Source organism: Schistocerca piceifrons, chromosome 8 (assembly GCF_021461385.2).
Source record: "Schistocerca piceifrons isolate TAMUIC-IGC-003096 chromosome 8, iqSchPice1.1, whole genome shotgun sequence".
Taxonomy (NCBI): domain Eukaryota; kingdom Metazoa; phylum Arthropoda; class Insecta; order Orthoptera; family Acrididae; genus Schistocerca; species Schistocerca piceifrons.
The window spans coordinates 65975816-65998752 of NC_060145.1; the positions used below are offsets into that span (position 1 = coordinate 65975816).

Sequence of the window (22937 nt, forward strand, 5' to 3'; positions counted from 1 at the left end):
CCAATCCTACATGACTACAGTATCGACCGTATAATATTATTGAAATCGTTCCACATGTGAATGTTAACAGCCACGAAAATATATCTACAGTGGATGGTTCCAAGTTACAACGTAATCTTGCTAGGAAAGTTGATCTTAATGTAATTGTAAATGGAGAACCAGAAAGTATTACCGCACCTGATGTATAGTATGTAAAAAATGTTGAACTAATTTATCTGTATTATCTGTAAGTGAAATAGTCAAGAAGGGCAACCGAGTTACATTCGACAAAATGGAACAAAAATCGTTATCAATATGGGGAAATTATAGCTACAGCGACAAATGAAAGGGAAATTTTCAAATTAGATACTGCTAAAGTCAAAGCTGAAGATGTAAACCGTTGTGTGTACTCTGCAAAACACTGTTTTTGGCATAGAAGGCTTGGGCACCTAAACAGAAAAGACATGTCATTACTGAAGGATACGGAAACAGGAATGGAAGATTGTGATAAATGCAACGAATTCTGTGAAATCTGTATATAATGGAAACAGACTAGATTACCCTTTAAACTTAGAAAAAGCAGAACTACAAACGTCTCGCAGTTAATACACACGGATGTTTGTGGGCAGGTGGAGTGTGAGCATATAGGAGGAAGCCATTATTTTTTAGCTTTATAGACAACTACTCGAGATAAATAAATTTTTAATTTTCTACTAATAATCAAATCAGTGATGTCTTTGAGAACTTTCACAATCTGGTAGAAAGAAATGGGGAAAGAAGGTACAAATTGTCAGATGTGATAATGGAACTGAGTATACCAACCGAAAATTCAAGAAATCTTTGACAATAGTGTATCGCAGTATGGAGTTGTTGAGAGAGCAAATTGGACTATTGCTCGAAAAGAAAGAAGAATCTTAACTGATGCTGGGTTACGTAAATGTTTTTGGGCAGAGGCGGTGTCGGCAGCTGTATGTTTGATCAATTGAGCACCTATCAAAGCGAAGAATAGAACTCCATACGAATTGTGGACAGAGAAGAAGCCAAATATAGGCCACTTAAAAAGTTTTTGAATGTGAGGCTGTGGTGTAGCTCCTGAAACAATCGAGGGGAAAACGGGACCCAAAGTCTAGGAAATGTATTTTGGTAGGCAGTTGTAAGGACTCAAAAGACTACTGACTCATGAAACCTACGAATATAAAGGTAGTGATACGTAGAGATGATGTATTTCTTGAGAATAACAAATGTGAAATAAAAGAGGATCATCAAGAGAGTACTTCATTAACGTCCTCAGGTTTAAATATATGAGAACTAGTTCTGGAAAAGAAATTGAAGGAGAGGAAGAAGAAGATGACAATGAACACACAGACGCATTCTATGAAGATGAAGTTGTAGAGGATGAAGAAGAGGAGGAAAATATTTTCAGGCCTTCCTCTCTTGTACGTAAACCTAAAGACCAGAATGATTATGCAATGCAGCCGAACATTTTAATGTGACCCTACAACAGTTGAAAAGGCTATGAGCGATCTAAATATTTAACAATGGAGAGACTTTATGGAAAGAGAGCTGGAGTCATCTTATCAAAATGAAACTTTCAAATGTGGTGAAATGCCACAAAGGAAAAAGACCGATAAAAGCACGACGGGCGTTTACCGTAAAAATCCTGAGTGTGTGATACCAAAATATTAGGATTGTGTATAAGTCCATAGTGTTTTCCGATAAGTGTAATATTTCTCAGAAATGTTAAATTGCTCTGATCCACACATAACCTTAATTACGCATTGTCTGAGAGTGACAGCATTAATAATGACGAATGTGGAATCACAGAACAGGAAGTGATGCACACCATTCAAAAGCTCAAAAACAAAAAGGCAGCAGGCGAAGACCAGATATCAGCAGAGATGTTAAAAGAGGGCGGGAGCAAACTACACAAAGAAATTTATAACGTTATCACAATGATCTGGAAAACTGAAACACTGCCTGAAGATTGGAAAACGGCAATAATTTGTTCGATACACAAGAAAGGAAACAGAATGGAATGTGGAAATTACAGAGGAATCAGTTTGCTGAACATAACATACAAAATCCTGTCAATGATCATTCTGGAAAAACTTAAATCTTACGCAGAAAATATTATTCAAGACTACCTGGCTGGATTTCGAACAAACCGCTCCATGACTGATAATTTGTTTACTATACGACAGATCTTTGAGAAATACTGGGAACTTAACAAAAACATCCACTGTCTTTTCATTGACTTCAAGCGAGCCTACGACAGCATCCACAGAAGTAGCCTCTACAACCCATTACGAGAATTTAGTATAGCCAGTAAAATCATTAGGATGATACAACTGTGCATGGATGGCTCCCTGGCGGCAGTGAAGTTCAGAGGATCCATGTACCCCACCTTTCCAATTAGAACAGGCTAACGACAGGGAGACGCTCTTTCATGTGTCCTAGAGGAAGAAGTTCGGGAGAGTAATTTACATCTATAAAATGATCTCCAATTCGAACACAGTGAAATAAAACTCCTGGCTTATGCGGATGATATAGTGTTGCTGACAAACTGAAGAAGAACTGACATACATGTACAGATCTCTCAGGCACAGTGCCAGCAAACGGGGCTTCTGATTAACCAAGAGAAAACCGAATGCATGGAAATAGGTCGAGTCATAAACCCAAATCCTTACTTTGAAATTGACCAACATTCTAAATTTACAAAAGTTCTCCAGTTTAAATACCTTGGATCACATTTTAACAGTAAAAATATCATAACAATGGACATAAATGAAAGAATAGCCTCAGGGTCAAGATGTCTGTACTCACTAAGCAACCCCCTAGAAAGTAAAGCTTAGTCAATCACCACAAAGATGAAGATATACAGCACTCTCATTTGCCCCATAGTACTGTACGGTTCAGAAAGCTGGACGCTTACAAAGAATGAAAGAGAAAAACTGGATGTTTTCGAAAGAAAAGTAATGAGAAAAATCTGGGGGCCTGTTTTGGAGAACGACGTATGGAGAATTCGAAAGAACAATGAAATTTATCAGTTAATGAAGTAACCCCCTATCATCCAGAAATTAAAATGTAGGAGACTGCAATGGGCTGGACATGTTGCCCGAATGGAAAACAACAACCACCAAGAAAGCATTTGAAGGAACTTTCCAGGCAACAAGACCATTGGGCCGACCTCGTACAAGTTGGAAAGATGACGTAGAGAAGGACTTCGCAGCATTAGGAATTTCCGCTAGGTGGAGAGAGGCTGCGAGAGATAGAAGGCGTTGGAAGCAGATCGTTGATGCAGCGCGTGGTCTACAGGGCCTGTGATAGCTAAGAAGAAGAAGAAGAAGAAGAAGAAGAAGAAGTAAACACAACAGATGCAAACAGTAGAGACTTAAGTCATCAATAATGTATTCTCTTTCACTATTTGCAACAGTCTGCCAACGCTGGGGTAACTTTCCACTTCCAGCGACTGTAGAAATCATGTAATGAGGAGAACAACTCGTCGAGCCATATTCGTAGTGCAGTTTCATCAGGAAAGGAAGTTACTTGAAGGCTGTTCGACAGAGAGCGGAAAAGATGAAAATCTGAGGGCGCAAGATCAGGTGAACAAGGTGGCTGAGGAATGACTTCCCAACCCAACTCCTGTATAGTGCATTTCGCCAGTCTAGCAGAATGCGGGCGGGCGTTAATATGGAGTAGCATCACTTCACGCCATGTTCCTAGTCGTTGTTCTTGGACTGCACCTGCGAAACGTCTTAGTTGTTGACAGTGAATGCCAGAGTGGTGTTTGCACCTCGAGGAAGCAGTTCGCAGTACATCAGACCATCGTTGTTCCACCAGATGCGTAACATACTCTTTTGTGCACGCGCGCAAGTCTTAGTTTATACTTTGTTTGGGCTCAGCCATTCCTTTCTTTTTGAGCTCAACCATTCCTTTCTTTGCCTTATGTTAACATAGACACCATTTCTCGTCACCAGTTACGAGACAGTATACGAATGGTTGGTGGTGTTCATGAGCCAACTCATGATGAGCAAGCAGAGATGCACATATGGGCACCCACTGATTTCTGAGATTTTAGCTTAGCGCCTACGGTACCCATTCACCCGGGTTTTGAATCTTCCTCATTGCATGCAAATGTCGCACAAAGGTCGAATGATCACAGCTCATCACATTTGCCAGTTCTCGAGTACAGTAACATGGATCATTGTGGATTAATGCGTTTTGGCGATCTTCATCAAACCCCAAAGTGCTTGCTGAGCGTGGAGAGTCATTAATGTCAAAACTATCCTTTTTAAAACTAGACAACTATTTTCTTGCCGTGCTCTATCCAATGGCATTATCCCCATTCACGCCGTTCCTAACTGCCTCCACTAATGTCACCCCTCTATTGAACTCAAACTGAAAAATGAGTTGGAAATGTTCCGATTTCTCCATTTGTCACTCCATTTTCTAGCGTCCACAGCTCCACTCACTGCATCCAAACGACAAAATGACAATACGTAAACTCAAAGAACATCAGTGAACTACAAATAAAAAATGAATCGATAAATTAACCCATAGCAAAATCGGAATTCCAACGTGAAAAACGAAAATGCTACAAACTTATGCCCCAGCCTAATATATACGGATCTTAAAATATAGCTTGCCTTATTCCTGCATTCCTTGTTATTCAGAATTACTTATTTCGCTGCGCTAGTTCCACCAAAACCTGATTAAACTGTATGCCACACAAAATACACAAATGTTTCTAAAATATGTGCACCTCTAAAAGTGGAACGAGACACATACCTTTCCTGGATGTGCCTGTAATACTTTTCCGTCCAATTATTTTTGTAATCTCAGGTCTTTCCGCACACTGTATAAAAATGGCTCTAAACACTATGGGACTTAACATCTGAGGTCATCAGTCCCCTAGACTTGGTACTACTTAAACCTAACTAACCTAAGGAAACCACACACATCCATGCCTGAGACAGGATTCGAACCTGCGACAGTAGCAGTAGCGTTTGTGTGATGGATTATTACTGTTCAACTCGGCACAAGAGCAGGAACTTACAAATTTACGTGTTTTTCTCTACAAAATTGTTTGATGTTTCATGTCAGTGTTTATCAACATAAAAACCTGTTGGCCACTACTTTACGGGTTACCTGTGACTATTTATCTGGTGAAAGCACTCCATCACCACGTTTAACGTACTAAAAGATATTAGAAGTGGAAGTGTTATGTGGTACACGATTATACAGGGTGCCCCAGGAGGAAAGCCCTATATTCAGGGCTATGACAGGAACGATGATTCGATTTTGTATGTAAATTATGTAAAATCATTGTAGGAGTCTGCAGTCATTATCACTAGTTATTGTAATTGACCATCTTGATCGCTGTTAAATTTTTTAGTGTTTCATACCTCAATTTCTAGCATTTGTAGACTTAGAGAAAGCTTTTGACAATGTTGACTGGAATACTCTCTTTCAAATTCTAAAGGTGGCAGGGGCAAAATACAGGGAGCGAAAGGCTATTTACAATTTGTACAGAAACCAGATGGCAGTTATAAGAGTCGAGGGACATGAAAGGGAAGCAGTGGTTGGGAAGGGAGTAAGATAGGGTTGTAGCCCGTCCCCGATGTTGTTCAATCTGTATATTGAGCAAGCAGTAAAAGAAACATAAGAAAATTTCGGAGTAGGTATTAAAATTCATGGAGAAGAAATAAAAACTTTGAGGTTCGCCGATGACATTGTAATTCTGTCAGAGACAGCAAAGGACTTGGAAGAGCAGTTGAATGGAATGGACAGTGTCTTGAAAGGAGGATATAAGATGAACATCAACAAAAGCAAAACAAGGATAATGGAATGTAGTCTAATTAAGTCGGGTGATGCTGAGGGAATTAGATTAGGAAATGAGACACTTAAAGTAGTAAAGGAGTTTTGCTATTTGGGGAGCAAAATAACTGATGATGGTCGAAGTAGAGAGGATATAAAATGTAGACTAGCAATGGCAAGGAAAGCGTTTCTGAAGAAGAGAAATTTGTTAACATCCAGTATTGATTTAAGTGTCAGGAAGTCATTTCTGAAAGTATTCTTATGGAGTGTAGCCATGTATGGAAGTGAAACATGGACGATAAATAGTTTGGACAAGAAGAGAATAGAAGCTTTCGAAATGTGGTGCTACAGAAGAATGCTGAAGATTAGATGGGTAGATCACATAACTAATGAGGAAGTATTGAATAGGATTGGGGAGAAGAGAAGTTTGTGGCACAACTTGACCAGAAGAAGGGATCGGTTGGTAGGACATGTTCTGAGGCATCAAGGGATCACCAATTTAGTATTGGAGGGCAGCGTGGAGGGTAAAAATCGTAGGGGGAGACCAAGAGATGAATACACTAAGCAGATTCAGAAGGATGTAGGTTGCAGTAGGTACTGGGAGATGAAAAAGCTTGCACAGGATAGAGTAGCATGGAGAGCTGCATCAAACCAGTCTCATGACTGAAGACCACAACAACAACAACAACCTCAATTGGCAAAAAAAGAAAAAAAAACCCTTATACGATGACTTTGTTGTGAGTCAGTCAGTCAGTCTGTCTATCTGTCAATAACCCCTTTTCTCAGGAACATGTATACGTATCAAGTTGAAATCTGTGTTACATACTGAGGTCTATGGTCTCTTGGCGACGTAAGAAACGTTAGCTTCTACGTCAACGCAAAAAAAGATACGGCCATTTACGTCACATATTTTGACAATTGGAAACTCTTTCGTGAAAACCTACAGTGTACTTATCGTTGACCTAGAATCATGAAATGGCGAGAATTAAGCTTTCACAGTACAACTAAAGCAAAAAAAAAATATTATTAATTTGTAAGTATATCACACGACAAAATCTTTTGTTTTCATTTGTTGTCCGACTGTCTGGCTTCCCGTCTGTTAAGACCCTTTTTCTCAGGAACGGGCGGGCATATAACTTTGAAATGTATGTTGCATACTAAGGTCTATGCTTCCTTGGCGGTGCAATAAACGTAAGATTCAAAGTCAATGCAATAAAAAGATACAGCCATTTATATCATATATTTTGGTTCTCGCAAACTCAATCATTAAAACCTAAAGGTTACTTATCTTTGACTCAGAATCGTGAAATTTGGCAAGAAACACTTTTGAGGAGGTGGAAGAAAAACTCACAATAAGCCTTGAGGCATTATGTAACTACTGCGATAGCAACTACCTGAAGCTAAACCCCTCCAAAACATAAGTGTGTGCGTTCCACTTATGGAACAGAGAGGCACGGAGGAAACTGAGAATAACCTGGAGAGGTCAACAGCTGACCCACTGTGACACCCCAAAGTACCTCGGAGTGAAGTTGGACCGGTCCCTCACCTTCAAGGACCAACCACTGTACAGATACAAAAATGAAAGTCAGTGCGAGGAAACTGACCGGCAACAACTGGGGAGCACACCCACAGGGCCTCCGCACACCTGCCCTCGCTTTGTGCTTCTCCGCTGCTGAACATGCAGCACCTGTATGGCAGAACTCCAGCCATTCCAAACAGGTAAATATTGCCCTAAATGAAACAGGACGAATTGTAAACGGCTGCTTACGGGCAACCCCTGTTGACAAAATCTACCACCTCATGGGCGTAGCACCTCCAGACATCCGAAGGAGAACAGCAGCTGAAGTGGAAATAAAGAAGTAGGAAACGGATCAGGGATACCCCCTGTTTGGATGCGAACATCAAACACCAAGACTCTAGTCAAGAAAAATTTTTCTCCGGACAGCGCAACCAATCCAGACATCACCTACAGACTATGGTATACAACTCTGGCGTAGCTCATCATCAGACAAATATTGGGACAACCCCAAGGAAGAACTTGCTACAGGTCATCATCTCCCATACACAACATGGAACGTACTCAATAGACTGAGAACTGGAGTGTCTCGGTGTAAGGAGAACATGACGAAATGGAGATACATCTCAGGGGACGAACTATGTGAGTGTGGTGAACCTCAAGAAATGCACCTACTCAACTGCAGGAAAACGTCGGAACCTGTGTCCATGGACGATCTGATTATCGCCAATGATAAGGCAGCCTGTGGAGTGGAATTTTGGGCAGCACATGGAATATAAATGTGCACATATTCTCTGTAATACTTGTAATATACATGTATGATATACTACATGTGATATGCTATGTATGATATGCTATGAATGATAAATTTTATTTAATATGTTATGTTCTGGACACATAAATAAATAAAAATACAAAATTAAAGGAGGAAAATCAGAAAATTGTTAATTTGCAATTGTATCAAATGACAATAAATAATTCTTTTGTCATTTGTTATCTGACTGCTGACTTAAAATTAAAACATTCTCAAAAGTCTCGGAATTCCCAGGACCGATCTGTTGCCAATATCACTGTTGATAACATGTAAAAATTGTCGAGATCCTCAATTCCTGGGATGGGTGAATTGTTTCATTATAAGTTTGTACGATACCTTCAGTGCTCCAGTCCTACTCGGACCTGGCCATTTCTTTCTTTCATTTTTTTTTAACAGAATTTAATGTGTTTCGACCACAGCCATCAAAGAATGTGATTCTAAGGATGGCTTTGGCTGAAACACATTAAGATGTATTTTTTTTAACGAAATATACAACAGCAACCAAAACGGACAAATATAATGACAGTCATTCGAAGCAAAAAGAGTATAGCAAACATTGGCTCTGAACTGCATACCTTAACAGCTGAGAGCACTTTTTCATCTTCAATATTTGAAACATCTCTTCAACTGCAAGCTCTTTCGTTTCCTTACACACTACTGACCATTAAAATTGCTACACAAAGAAGAAATGCAGATGATAAACGCGTATTCATTGGAAAAATATATTATACTAGAACTCACATCTGATTACATTTTCATGCGAGTCAAAGTGAGCTTGGATGGCGTGTACAGGTACAGCTGCCCATGTAGTTTCAACACGATACCACAGTTCATCAAGAGTAGTGACTGGCGTATTGTGACGAGCCAGTTGCTCGGCCACCATCGACCAGACGTTTTCAATTGGTGAGTGATCTCGAGAATGTACTGGCCAGGGCAGCAGTCGAACATTTTCTTTATCCGGAAAGGCCCGTACAGGACCTGCAACATGCGGTCGTGCATGCTGAAATGACGGGTTTCGCAGGGATCGAATGAAGGGTAGAGCCACGGGTCGTAACACATCTGAAATGTAACGTCCACTGTTCAAAGTGCCGTCAATACGAACAAGAGGTGACCGAGACGTGTAACCAACGGCAACACATACCATCACGCCGGGTGATACGCCAGTGTGGCGATGACGAATACACGCTTCCAATGTGCGTTCACCGCGATGTCCCCAAACACGTATACGACTATGATGATGCCGTAAACCGAACATAGAGTCATCCGAAAGAAATGAAGTTTTGCCATTTGTGCACCCAGGTTCGTCGTCGAGTACACCATCGCAGGCACTCCTGTGTGTGATGCAACGTCAAGGGAAACCGCACCCATGGTCTCCGAGCTGGTAGTCCATGCTGCTGCAAACGTCGTCGAACTGTTCGTGCAGATGGTTGTTGTCTTGCAAACTTCTCCATCTGTTGACTCAGGGATCGAGACGTGGCTGCACGATCCATTACAGCCATGCCTGTCACCTTGACTGCTAGTGATAAGAGACCTTTGGGATCCAGCATGGCGTTCCGTATTACGCTCCCGAACTCACCGATTCCATATTCTGCTAACAGTCATTGGATCTCGACCAACGCGAGCAGCAATGTCGCGATAGGATAAACCGCAATCGCGATAGGCTACAACCCGACCTTTATCAAAGTCGGAAACGTGGTGGTACGCATTTCTCCTCCTTACACGAGGCATCACAAAAACGTTTCACCAGGCAACGCCGGTCAACTGCTATTTGTGTACGAGAAATTGGTTGGAAACTTTCCTCATGTCAGCACGTTGTAGGTGTCGCCACCGGCGCCAACCTTGTGTGAATGCTCTGAAAAGCTAATCATTTGCATATCACAGTATCTTCTTCCTGTCGGTTAAATTTCGCGTCTGTAGCACGTCATTTTCGTGGTGTAGTATTTCAGAGGCCAGTACTGTATTTGGAGGCGGCAGTATGGGTGAAAGCAAGAAACAAATGTTCAGTAAACAAGGGCTCTATAAAGTGCATACCTGAAGAACTATGAGCACTTTTTCAGTAGAAGAGATGTTTTTCACAGTACTGAAGATGAAGAAGTGATGGTAGCTGTTGAGGTATGACTTTTAGAACCCTCGTTAATAGGCTTCTTTGCTTCGAATGATCGTCCCTGTCACATCTCAGAATATTGGCTATTCTTCCTGGGACACCTTGCATGTATCTAGTATGATAATAAATAATCTTTGTTTATTTTTAACTGTTCATCTACATGTGTAAGTCTTCCATTTAAAGTACTAAAGTAGGGTGTAAAGTACGCTTATAAATCAGCATGCATTATGGAGGATACTTTTGCTCTACGTCGTGCGACTTCTTTTATAAACTGTGACTGTTGATACTTTTAAAAATATCAGGAATCCAATATATCGATATTTAAAAAAGTATCATCATAGGCCCTCGATTTATCGGAGAATAGCATTGATGCATAGCCGAGAAACGTATCGACGGACTGTCCTATAAAGCTACGGTCGCAGGTTCGAATCCTGCCTCGGGCATGGGTGTGTGTAATGTCCTTGAGTTAGTTAGGTTTAAGTAGTTCTAGTTTCTAGGGGGCTTATGACCTCAGAAGTTAAGTCCAATAGTGCTCAGAGCCATTTGTACCATTTTTGTCCTATAAAAATATCGGATGCACATTGTAAATATACTGCCGGTTTTAGAGCTTTATATTTAAGAATTGATTTATTATCAGATATTCCGTACACCAACAGACTACCAACCTACTGATCCCCCTTGGAGCAAGAATTGAAAGGAAAAGGATGCACGTTCACGCTTGGCGGTAACCATTTTGCTAATAATGGTATCTGCATGTAAGTGGCACAATATAAGGTGTCTGATGCGATCGTCATTCGGTTTCGTCACATATCGGATTTGTCCGGAACACTCCATGTCGACTTCCCTGTTTTTTCATTTCTGCAAAAGCCAGCGACCAAGCAGTTACAGTGTCGACATTACATGATGAAGTTAAACGCTGCAGTTTCCGTTGGTAGCGCTGGCCGCCGATTACGTCAGCATTTCCCCTCAGACGTCTCTGCCCGCTGCAAAGACCGATATTTACATTTTTGTTTACCATTTTCAGCAATTGTTTTTGAAGAATGCCAATGTGGAATATCACAATTGTTGCATCAAAACTTGTTTTTTAACGCAACAGGCGTGCTATTTCTTCACGCTGGAAATCTCTTTACTCCATTCTTGGAAATCTATTCCATTCACATTGCTAGTCCCCAGTGCAACAGGACCATTTCTTTGTGCCACCTATAGCTGTTTCACGCAGTCCCAGAAAAAGAGTGGACGCTATGAAATCTCAAAAAGCAGTAAGGCTTCTTTTATGCAGTGAAAGTAAAATTATGTTCTACTAAATTCTCAAAAGAACAATTTCAAATATTTACCGAAAATTGCGCAAAAAATATAATGTGAAATATGAAACTTCCTGCAGATTAAAACTGCGAGCCAGACCGAGACTCGAACTCAGGACCTTTGCCTTTCGAGGGCAAGTGCTCTACCAACTGAGCTACCCAAGCACGGCTCACGCACCCTCCTCACAGCTGTAATTCCGCCAGTACCTCGCCTCCTACATTCCAAACTTCACAGAAGCTCTCCTGCGAACCTTGGAGAACTAGCACTCCTGGAAGAAAGGATATTGCGCATACATGGCTTAGCCACAGCCTGGGGGTTGTTTCTAGAATGAAATTTTCACTCTACAGCGGAGTGTGCGTTGATATGAAACTTCCTGGCAGATTAAAACTGTGTGCCGGACCGAGACTCGAACTCGGGACCTTCGCCTTTCGCGGGAAAGTGCTCTACCAACTGAGCTACCCAAGCACGACTCACACCCCGACCTCACAGAGAGCTTCTGTGAAGTTTGGAAGGTAGGAGGCGAGGTACTGTCGGAATTAAAACTGAGGACGGGGCGTGGGTCGTAGTTGGGTAGCTCAGTTGGTAGAGCACTTGCCTGCGAAAGGCAAAGGTCCCTAGTTCGAGTCTCGGTCTAGCACACAGTTTTAATCTGCCAAGAAGTTTCATATCAGCATACACTCCGCTGCAGAGTGAAAATCTAACTCTGGAAACATCCCTAGGCTGTGGCTAAGCCGTGTCTCTGCAATATCCTTTCATTCTAGAATGTAAATATGCTGGGTGAAACTTATTGCCGTATACATCGATAATTTTTGGAAAAATTATCAATATATCGATATTTTACCAACAGTCCAATTTTGTAGTCCTAGTATAAAGTAACTGAAATAATTGTTTCTCTTACCTTGGACCGTTGACAGCGAAGATTGACCGCCCGGCCACGGAGTCGTCAGTTTCCGGTATGGCAAAATTCAGCCGGTAGAAGGAAGAAAAATCTGAGGCCAAGACACGACCCACGAGCTCGGGGTCCTTGACCATCAGGAGCGGCTGATCGAAGGCGAACATTCCCATGAAGGGCTCGTCCCCTGCCCGCAGGTAGCACTCGTATATGGGCTCCCCCATGTGCTGGCGGCCCGTCACGACGCCGCCCATGTTTCCGACGACCAGCGTCGGCTTCACGTAGGGCACCCCGAGCTTCCTCCAGAGAGAGTAGTGGCGCGTCGTGTACCAGTAGAACAGCGGCAGCAGCACGAGCAGGCCGTCCAGCACCCAGCTCCCAGTCACCAGCGCCATGGTTGTCCTGCGGTCCGGCTGCTACTGCGGACAAGAGAACACTGAAGTGAGTCAGCTCTCTTAAGTCGTCACGATGCGCAGCGTCATCTCAAGGCCGTTTGCCCCTCCACCTCTGCAGGCCGGCCGGCGAGCATTAGCGCAGCAGCGTACATCGCAGTCTTGCACAACACTCGCGACACTCCGGCTCGTTTTTGTAACCCACAGCGATAGCAGCGCGCCAAGCGGCCAGCAAGAGAATTTCTGAATACAATACCGGATGAGTGCGAATACGTCTGTAACATAGTAGCGCCGGCCGGTGTGGCCGAGCGGTTCTAGGCGCTTCAGTCTGGAACCGCGCGACCGCTACGGTCGCAGGTTCGAATCCTGCCTCGGGCATGGACGTGTGTGATGTCCTTAGGTTAGTTAGGTTTAAGTAGTTCTAAGTTCTAGAGGAGTGATGACCTCAGATGTTAAGTCCCATAGTGCTCGGAGCCATCTTTTTGTAACATAGTAGTTATATTAAGGAGTGTATTTAGTGCCATGAAAATGGACAATAACTAAAAAGTGACACCACAGTTGCCAGGGAGAGGAGGGTTGCAGAGGGGGCTGTTTCGTAACAAGTGTCTACCATCACTGTGAATAATTGGATGCCTTTTCTGAGTAGGGGTTGTAGGTAGTAATTGCGATATGCACTTAGAATTGCTTCATCATTCTATAAAAAAAATTAAAAAAGGTTGTTAGAACTAAGCAGACCTGTCACATTGACTCATTAATTCGTGGTTTAACAAAACACCTGCAAAATCTAAATATAATTTACTTTCGCCATATTAAAATTGAAAGCGGGCAAAGAAAATTCTTTTTCGCTCTAAAGTTTGTTCAGACGTTAATATTTGAGTGGTGGGTAGAATGGGGAGGGGGGGGGGGGGGAGAAGGGGATTGGGGTACTAGCTGATATCTGATTGCATTCAGAGGTAATCCCACAAAGGTTAGGAGCCACTGATCTACATCTACATCTATATTCTGCAGAAGTATTTTTTATGAACGGATGTCCATTGATTGTATTTCAGTTTTTAGGTTTTACTCCTGATACGTATCGAAAATGAAATCTAAGATCCAATATCTCTGTATTTTGCTCTCATTTCCGATAATTATCGTAAATAAAACCTAAAAACCGAAATACATATTTTATGATTGAAAGTCCGTCAACCTTCTGTATCTTCTATTTTCTGGTTGGTTGGTTTGGGGAAGGAGACCAGACAGCGTGGTCATCGGTCTCATCAGATTAGGGAAGGAAGTCGACCGTGCCCTTTCAGAGGAACCATCCCGGCATTTGCCTGGAGTGATTTAGGGAAATCACGGAAAACCTAAATCAGGATGGCCGGACGCGGGATTGAACCGTCGTCCTCCCGAGTGAGAGTCCAGTGTTCAACCACTGCGCCACCCCGCTCGGTCTATTTTCTGTATGCGTCACATATGGATTCTTTAAAAAACGAAACAAGTGTTTCCTTTCTTGTGTCTCTATTGCTATACTCCCCGCACGACGTGTTCCACAAACATCTACAGTCTTCATACTTCTCTAGAAACTCTGTCATTAATGTTTCGACCGCCCCGCACTTTGTCGTGTATATTACAGCAGCATTTAATTCCGCACAGTGACAAAAGACGAACTTTGTCGGGCGGTTATCACGACATACGGCACAGTTTGCTGGGTGGGTGGTTCTGCCCGACCGACAACCCGAAAAAGAGGATTCATTGGTCGGCCTACACATGGCCTACACATGTCGGTCGATCTGTCGGTTGGTTGATGCGCTTGTAGGGGCGGGGTGAAGGGGGAGGCTTTAGCGAACCACCAAAGGAAGTTCGCATTTCGAGCAACCAAAGGAAGTCTGCATTTGATCCGTTACGGCTCTAGCAGCACGCAGCTCGTGGTCTCGCATTCTCGCTTCCCGAGCAAGGGGTCCCGGGTTCGATCCCCAGTGGAGTTAGGGATTTTTCATTTGCCTCGAGATGACTGGGTGTTTATTTTGTCCTCATCATTTCATCTTCATTCCTGAAGGTGGGGAGATTGGACTGAGCAAAGGTTGGGAATTTGTACGGGCGCTGATAACCTCTTAGTTGAGCGCCCCACAAACCAAACATCATCATCGGCTCTCGCAGTACAGGAAGCTTTTGTCTGTTATCTCTTCTACTTTTCTTGTTGCTTACGTGGCTTGCGCTAGTGATGCAGCAGAGATTTGAAGAGAATGTAGATCAAGGTGAGGTAAAGCACCTCTAAGGGGAACCGAGCTTTCACCAAACCATGGTTATTGATTGAAGCATCCCCCTTACATATTTTGAATCCACGTATTATAAGGTAGCACATCAAATATTATCCAGTGAAAAAGAAATCGGGCGTCCACAAGGAGGCACTTTCTCCTGTTGTGAAATCTGGTTACAGGCTTCTAATTCATGACAGAATCTTCTCGAATTTCTGGCAGGGACCGTCTCGGATGATAATAAACTTCAGGTTAACACCGCTTGGCGGGACAGGAAGTACTGGTGCGATGTGGGTGTTGGGATGGTTTAAAGACCACTTTTTAATGTTTTTTTTTTGAATAGCTAGAAAAACGCGGCTTCTAGCGAAAATGTTTCCTGGTACAAATTTAAACTAGATTGAATTTCGTACAGAAAGCGCCCATAAAACTTCGTGAAACGCTCTGTAGTTATTTCTTGAGACGTACTGGGGTAGATAGAGTGGAAAATCACCTGTCCTATCCATCAGTTTGCAGACCTATGAACGAGGGACGTGCATGATCACAATACTACTGGCGAGCTGTAGTCTGTTGTAACCTCTCAACAAAAATATTCCGTAACCTCCCTACAGAAAAAATATAATTATTTATATCATTCACATTCTGCGTAGCCTACTAACAGATAAATGAATTCCCTAACTTACCAATAATACAATGTGACTAATCTCTCAATAAAATTGTGGCTCACTTATAACCTTTCAATAATTGACTGTGAATGTAAACCGGTAAATTTTGGACGTCAGCAGTGCTGCGTCATGGCCCTGAAAGATCATTCTGAATAGATAGAAAATTCTTACCTCAACAAGGTCGCCGGATAACGCATATATATCTGCTCCTATAAGAAATTTTTCTGGCACAGCCGAGTGCAATGCTGACCGATAGATTTGTCATGTATAAAAAGAACAACTGATTTTTCTTTGCAATAATCGGGATGACCATGGATTGGAGAAATTAGTAAATTCTTTAAATTGAGATGATAGATTGTCAAAAGTTACTTTTTTATAAGAAAGATTATTATTAAGAGATTCTTTAGACACATTTACATGGGACTTGGGTCAGATTCTCTTATAGCTTACATATCGCATGCAGCGCGTGAGCAATCCATCAAAATTACATCTGCTCGAGTGCGCTAGCAACAAATTCCTTAATCATGGACCTCTTACACTGTGCATAAACCTTTCCTCTCGCTTCTGCATTACACATCTCCCTCCTACACCTTGTTACATTCCAGGACGCAATTTAGCTCTTAATACGGCTCTACTGAACTTCGGTGAGGTATACACATTTAATATTTGTTTTTAACCCACTTTTCAAAGATAAACATTAATTTTATACCGTTAGAACAATATTTCAGAGACATTAGTTAAGCCTAGAAACATCGTCACCATGCCAAATTTTGGGAAAAATCAGAGAAATTGATGGAGATATTTGAATCATCAATATGTAGTTGGCATTGCAAGCGAAATACTTAGTCTGATATAGTTTAAGGCATGACGTTGGGAATGTGAGACATAAACTGATATAAGCGGGAATATATAAAATGCAATGTGCTTCATATGGTGCGAAATATGTAGGACACACAGACCCTTCCAGACTGGATAATTACGATAAATCTGTAGTAGCTAAATGCATATGTGAGACAGGCCACCTGCTAAAAGCCGCTAAAGAGTATTCAGAGGTGGTTCATGCAGTGAAGAAAAGAAGGAAGCATGACCTACTTGAAAAATCGTAAATATCAATTCGTCAAGATAGATTTAATTATTTGCTTAATGTCAATCAAGAGAGTGGTAAGGGATTTTTCAAGGGGTTCATGGATTATCTTTTGAACTTAACAGTAATGCAATATACACTGAAGCGCCGAAGAAACTGGTATAGGCTTGCGTATTTAAGTACAGAGATATTCAAACAGGCAGAACCAGGCGCTGCGGTCGGCAACGCCAATATAAGACAAGTGTGTGGCGCAGTTGTTAGATCGGTTACTGCTGCTACAATAGCAGGTTATCAAGATTTAAGTAATTTTGAACGTGGTGTTATAGTCGGCGCACGAGCGATGGGACACAGCATCTCTGAGATAGCGATAACGTGGGGATTATCTAGTATGACAATTTCACGAAAGTACCGTGAATATCAGGAGCCCGGTAAAACATCAAATCTCCGACATCGCTGAGGCGGGAAAAAAAGACCCTACACGAACGGGACCGACGACGACTAAAGAGAATCGTGCAAAGTGACAGAAGCGCAACTCTTCCGTAAATTGTTGCAGATTTCGATGCTAGGCCATCAACAAGTGTCAGCGTGCGAACCATTCAACGAAACATCATCGATATGGGCTTTCGGAGCCGAAGGTCCACTCGTGTACCCTTTATGACTGCACAACACAAAGCTTTACGCCTCGCCAGGACCCGTTAACACCGACATTAGACTGTTGACGACTGGAAATATGTTGCCTGATCGGATGAGTCTCGTTTCAAATTGTACCGAGTGGATGGACGTGTACGGGTATGGAGACAACCTCATGAATCCATGGACCCTGCATGTCAGCATGGGACTGTTCAAGCTGGTGCAAGCTCTGTAACGATGTGGGGCGTGTGCAGTTGGAGTGATACGGGACCCCTGATACGTCTAGATAGGACTCTGATAGATGACACGTACGTAAGCATCCTGTCTGATCACCTGCGTCCATTCATGTCCATTGTGCACCCCGACGGACTTGGTCAATTCCAGCAGGACAATGCGACATCCCACATGTCCAGAATTGCTACAGAATGTCCCCAGGAACACTTTTCTGTGTTTAAACACTTCCGCTGGCCACCAGATTCCCCAGACATGAACATTAATGGGCTTATCTGGGATGCCATGCAACTTGCTGTTCAGAAGAAATCTCCACACTGTCGTACGCTTACGGATTTATGGACACTCCTGCAAGATTAATGGTGTCAGTTCACTCCAACACTACTTCAGACATTACTCTAGTCCATGCCGTGTCGTGTTGCGGTACTTCTGCGTGCTCACGGCGGCCCTACACGATATTATGTAGGTGAACAAGTTTCTTTGGCTCCTCAGTGTATTTGAGCAATTTGCTGGTAACATTGTTTCTTCATAGCCTCTGTGCTATCTCTGGAATATAGTGAAATGGTTGGTGGCTCCGTGTAGTGATGTTAAGCAAATGCGATCAGTGTTACAACTATAGAAAAGCAGCACTTTCGCGAACGGGCGGTAGTATGAAGAAGCAATACAGAGAACCAAGTGTCACCGGTTTTAAAGCAAGACAAGGACTTTATGTCTGAATACCTTTACTTGTTTCATGACTAGTTTGTGGTTTTCAAGTGCGTGTGTATGAAGGATTGATGCAGAGAGCCCAATGACAGGGGTTTGGCTGCCAAAACACGTGGCCATGGACACTATTCTTCGCAATTCTGCATTGTATGCTAAATGGCAATAACGATAACGGTTATTGACTCAACGCTATCTCGAGCCCTTGAGATGGATAATACTAGAGTGATTTTGGTTAACTTTTCTCATCGTGTGAGACCATAGTTGTTGCAGAACATTTTACTTCCTAATGTGGTACTATTAGCAATGTTCCTCATACTGTGTTCCACGGGACTATGGGGATTCGTGATCACTTCAGCGTTCCTTGAAACGTGTCTTTTCTAAGAGCCAAGCAAAAAATTAACATTGAAACACTGAAAAAAGAGAATGACACTAACTGTCACGACCACGTACTAATTTGGGTAGTCGGCACGAAGCGACACGTAAAGCGAATACGGCTGTACCTATCAGGAAGACGACGGAAACTTAATAGACGGCAATCTCAACAACGAGATGATGCTATGGCATCTTGAGGTCAATAAAAAATTAATTTTCGACGCCACCGAACGAACTCATGGATTTCATTAACGACAAATCATGAATTAAACAGGCTGCAGTTGATTCCAGAGGGCTGGTCCCAGGACTGACCTGCGCTTTGTAAACACACTAACGGAAAAAATTCGCAATAGGAGAAAATGATTAACGTAAAGTTTGAAATTTCAGGAATACATTTGTCAATGTAACATATGTAAGTGATTAACGGTGAAGATCACAGGCCCAGTGTACACTATGTGATCAAAAGTATCCGGACACCCCCAAAGCATATGTTTTTCATGTTAGGTCCATTGTGCTGCCACCTACTGCAGTCATTAGACATCAGAGAGCGGAATGGGGCGCTCCGCGGAACTCAGAGACTTCGAACTTGATCAGGTGATTGGGTGTCACTACAAATTGTACGCGAGATTTCCACGCTCTTAAACATCCCTAGGTCCACTGTTTCTGATGTGGCAGTGAAGTGGAAACATGAAGGAACACGTACAGCACAGAAGCGTACAGGCCGACTTCGTCTGTTGACTGACAGAGACCGCCGACAGTTGAAGAGGGTCGTAATGTGTAATACGCAGACATCTATCCAGACCATCACACAAAAATTCCAAACTGCATCAAGATCCACTGCCAAGTACTATGACAGTTAGGCGGGAGATGAGAAAACGTTTATTTCATGGTCGAGTGGCTGCTTATAAGCCACACATCACTCCAGTAAGTGCCAAACGACGCCTCACTTGGTGTAAGGAGCGATTGGACGATTGAACAGGGGAAAAACATTGTGTGGAGTGACGTATCACGGTACACGATGTGGCAGTCTGATGGCAGGGTGTGGGTATGGCTATTGGCCAGTGAACTTCATCTGCCAGCGTGTGTCGTGGCAACAGTAAAATTCGGAGGCGGTGGTGTTATGGTGTGGTCGTGTTTTTCATGGAGAGGGCTTGTACCCCTTGTTGTTTTCCGTGGCACTATAAAAATACAAGCCTACATTGACCTTTTGAGCACCTTCTTGCTTCCCACTGATGAAGAGCAATTTAGGGATGGCGACTGCATCTTTCAACAGTATTGTGCACCTGTTCATAATGCATGGCGTGTGGCGGAGCGGTTTCACAACAATAACATCCCTGTAATGGACTGGCCTGTACAGAGTCCTGACCTGAATCCTATAGAACACCTGCTTTGGAACACCGACTTCGTGCCAGGTCTCACCGACCGATATCGATACCTCTCCTCAGTGCAGCACCGTGAATACTAGGCTGCCATTCCCCAAAAACTTTCCAGCACCTGACTGAACGTATGCCAGCGAGAGTGGAAGCTGTCATCAAGGCTAAGAATGGGCCAACACCATACTGAATTCCAGCATTTCCGATGGAGGGCGCCATGAACTTGTAAGTCATTTTCAGCCAGCTGTCCGGATACTTTTGATCACATAGTGTATCTAGCCCTGAGACAGGTTGGTTGCTGGCCCTCAACTGGCCTCCTATCCAATACGCGGCCATCACTGGCACCGAGGCAGAACCGGCGTTCATCAGGAAAAAAAAAACAGACCTCCACCCTGCCCTCTAATGACCTCTCGCTTGACACCGCTGAAGCCTCAAATGGCTTGGAGCCAGTGGATGCACGGTACAGGCCGTCCGGCTCGGTGTTGTCCTTTAAGTAACCGATTTCTAACAGTTCCATAAAATGTCACTATGGTGCCAACTGGTGCTCAGGTTGCTGCTGCTGCAGATGCATTACGATGTGCCAGAGCCACAAGCTGAACACGATCGTCTTCCCTCTCGGTATTGCCACGTGGCTGTCTGGAACTGGAACCTGGTCTCCCTCGACCCCCCCCCCCCCCCCCCCCCCCGCTCATCACCGGAACGTCTCACATCAGAAGAGTGTAACCCTAATGTTTGCGCGGTAGAGTAATTATGGTGTGCATGTACGAGGAGATAGTGTTAGCGCAGAAATCGCCGACAGAAAGTAACTGAGGCGGAATAAGGGGAACCAGCCCGCATTCGCCGAGGCAGATGGAAAACCGCCTTAAAAACCATCCACAGACTGGCCGGCACACCGGACCTCGACACTAATCCGGCGGGCGGATTCGTCCCGGGGACCGGCACGCCTTCCCACCTGGAAAGCAGTGCGTTAGACCGCACGGCTAATCGGGCGGGCTCCAGCTTAAGTTACCTTAGCAACGTTGGTGTTACTTTCGAAATTAATTTTTGAAGCAAATAAATTTTGATTTTTGTTGAGGATGATTCATTTACACAATGTTATATTAAAACATAACACAAAACAAACCAGGGGTTCCTTAACAGAAACGGACATAGAAAAGGTAAAATATAAAGAAATCCTAGTCTATACACACTGAGATATTTTGCGCACTGGTAAGATACTGGACGTGTATTTGGGAGAACGGCGGTTCAAATCTCTGTTCAGGAAAGCAGACTTAGGTTTTCCGTGATTTCCCTAAATCGCTTAAGGCGAATGCAGGTATGCTTCCTTTAAGGGCAAGGCGTATTTCCTTCTCCGAGCTTCCCGAATCTGAGCTTGTGATCCGCTCCTCCTCCTCTCTGTCAATGGGACGTCAACGTCTAATCTAATCTAATGTAAGCATAAGAAAGGAAGGAAGATTAGACGTTGATGTCCCGTTGACAGAGAGGAGGTGGCTATCAGCTCCGATTCTCCGGCAGTATAAAACGCTAAGGAGAAAATTACACCAGGACAGTGAAAGATTTCACAACAAACGGGCGGGGGGAAGGCTCGTTTTCGAGGTCGCGACGCAGACTTACATCAGTCTTCTGTATGAACATTAACTGAATTTTCTGTCTTTGCTTCAAAGGACGTGACAGTTTGTGTCGTTAAGCGACTATCTCGGTGTAGTATCATTGCCACAGATACTATTACAAGCCGCGCCAACACAAGGCTGGCAGCCCGTCGTGTGCCGAGCACAGCGCACTGTAGCGGGCTGTGCAGCTCGACGGAACTGGAGTGTGCCTCGTGCACGTCTCAGCTAGATTTCGACCTAGGCAGACGCACTTTCATAATCGGCCCTCAACCACTTCTGTAATGTTTGCATCGATTCTCTGAGGAGGGCCCATCAGGCTTAGTCTCTGAGAATATGTTGTATTAGTTCATGGTGTTCCATGTTACGAGATTGTCAGTTCATAGCCGCAGCTGCAGTCCTACAAACTACTGAAGAGAAGTAATTTCATTGTACTATGTGTTTCTTGCATAATAATCCTTCTCTCTAACAGTGTGCCGTACTACATATTATTGCAACCTGGACTCCTTCAGCTCCTATCAACTCGGCCTCCTACTTATTTACAATTTAGTAACGAGCTGAAAACACACACGCGTTTTGTGCCCTTAAACAGTGAGACAATACTCGGGATCCGGTACTAGTGGCAGGTTGCCTATCTAATGGCTACCAAACGCACCTACTGACTTCCAAAGTACTTTACACGTAGGTTCAACCTTTGCGAATCTTTCTGTACTACCGACCCTACTTGCAACATACGAGGGGCGTTCAGTAAGTAATGCAACACTTTTTTCTCGGCCAATGTCAGTTGAAAAAAATGCGGAAATTGTCGTGATACATCGTGAAATATTTCAGCTTCAGACCTCGTAGTTTCATGAAGCTCCGATAGGTGGATGCGCAATACGTAGACTTCAAAATGGCGTCTGTAATGGAGGTGCATTCCGAGCACAGAAGTGTCGTTGAGTTCGTATAGGCGGAAACCAAGAGCATCGCAGATATTCATAGGCGCTTGCACAACGTGTACAGAGACCTGGAAGTGAACAAAAGCAGGGTGAGTCGCTGGGCGAGACGTCGTCATCGCAATAAGGTTGCGCAGACTTCTCCGATCTCACGCGTGCCTACCGTCTTCGCACAGGTGTGACTCCTGCAAGGTTGGAACTTCCGGTCACACTCATTCGATGTGTTCGAGTACAATCAAACACCTCTCTGCCCAACTGGACGTCTCTGCTGGTAATGCTGACATA

General features: G+C 43.4%; 1 protein-coding gene and 1 non-coding gene across 2 annotated transcripts in view; both read right to left on the reverse strand.

Moving 5' to 3' along the window:
• LOC124711482 (cytochrome P450 6j1-like) overlaps positions 1-22937 on the reverse strand; it is a 102636-nt gene that overhangs the window by 72071 nt on the left and 7628 nt on the right. The window contains exon 2 of the mRNA XM_047241590.1: positions 12431-12843. Coding sequence (XP_047097546.1) covers positions 12431-12819 — 389 coding nt within the window. The 5' untranslated portion in view covers positions 12820-12843. The remainder of the gene's footprint in view (positions 1-12430; positions 12844-22937) is intronic.
• On the reverse strand, positions 11620-11696 carry Trnas-cga. The gene has a single exon. It is a non-coding gene; the product is annotated as a tRNA-Ser (tRNA).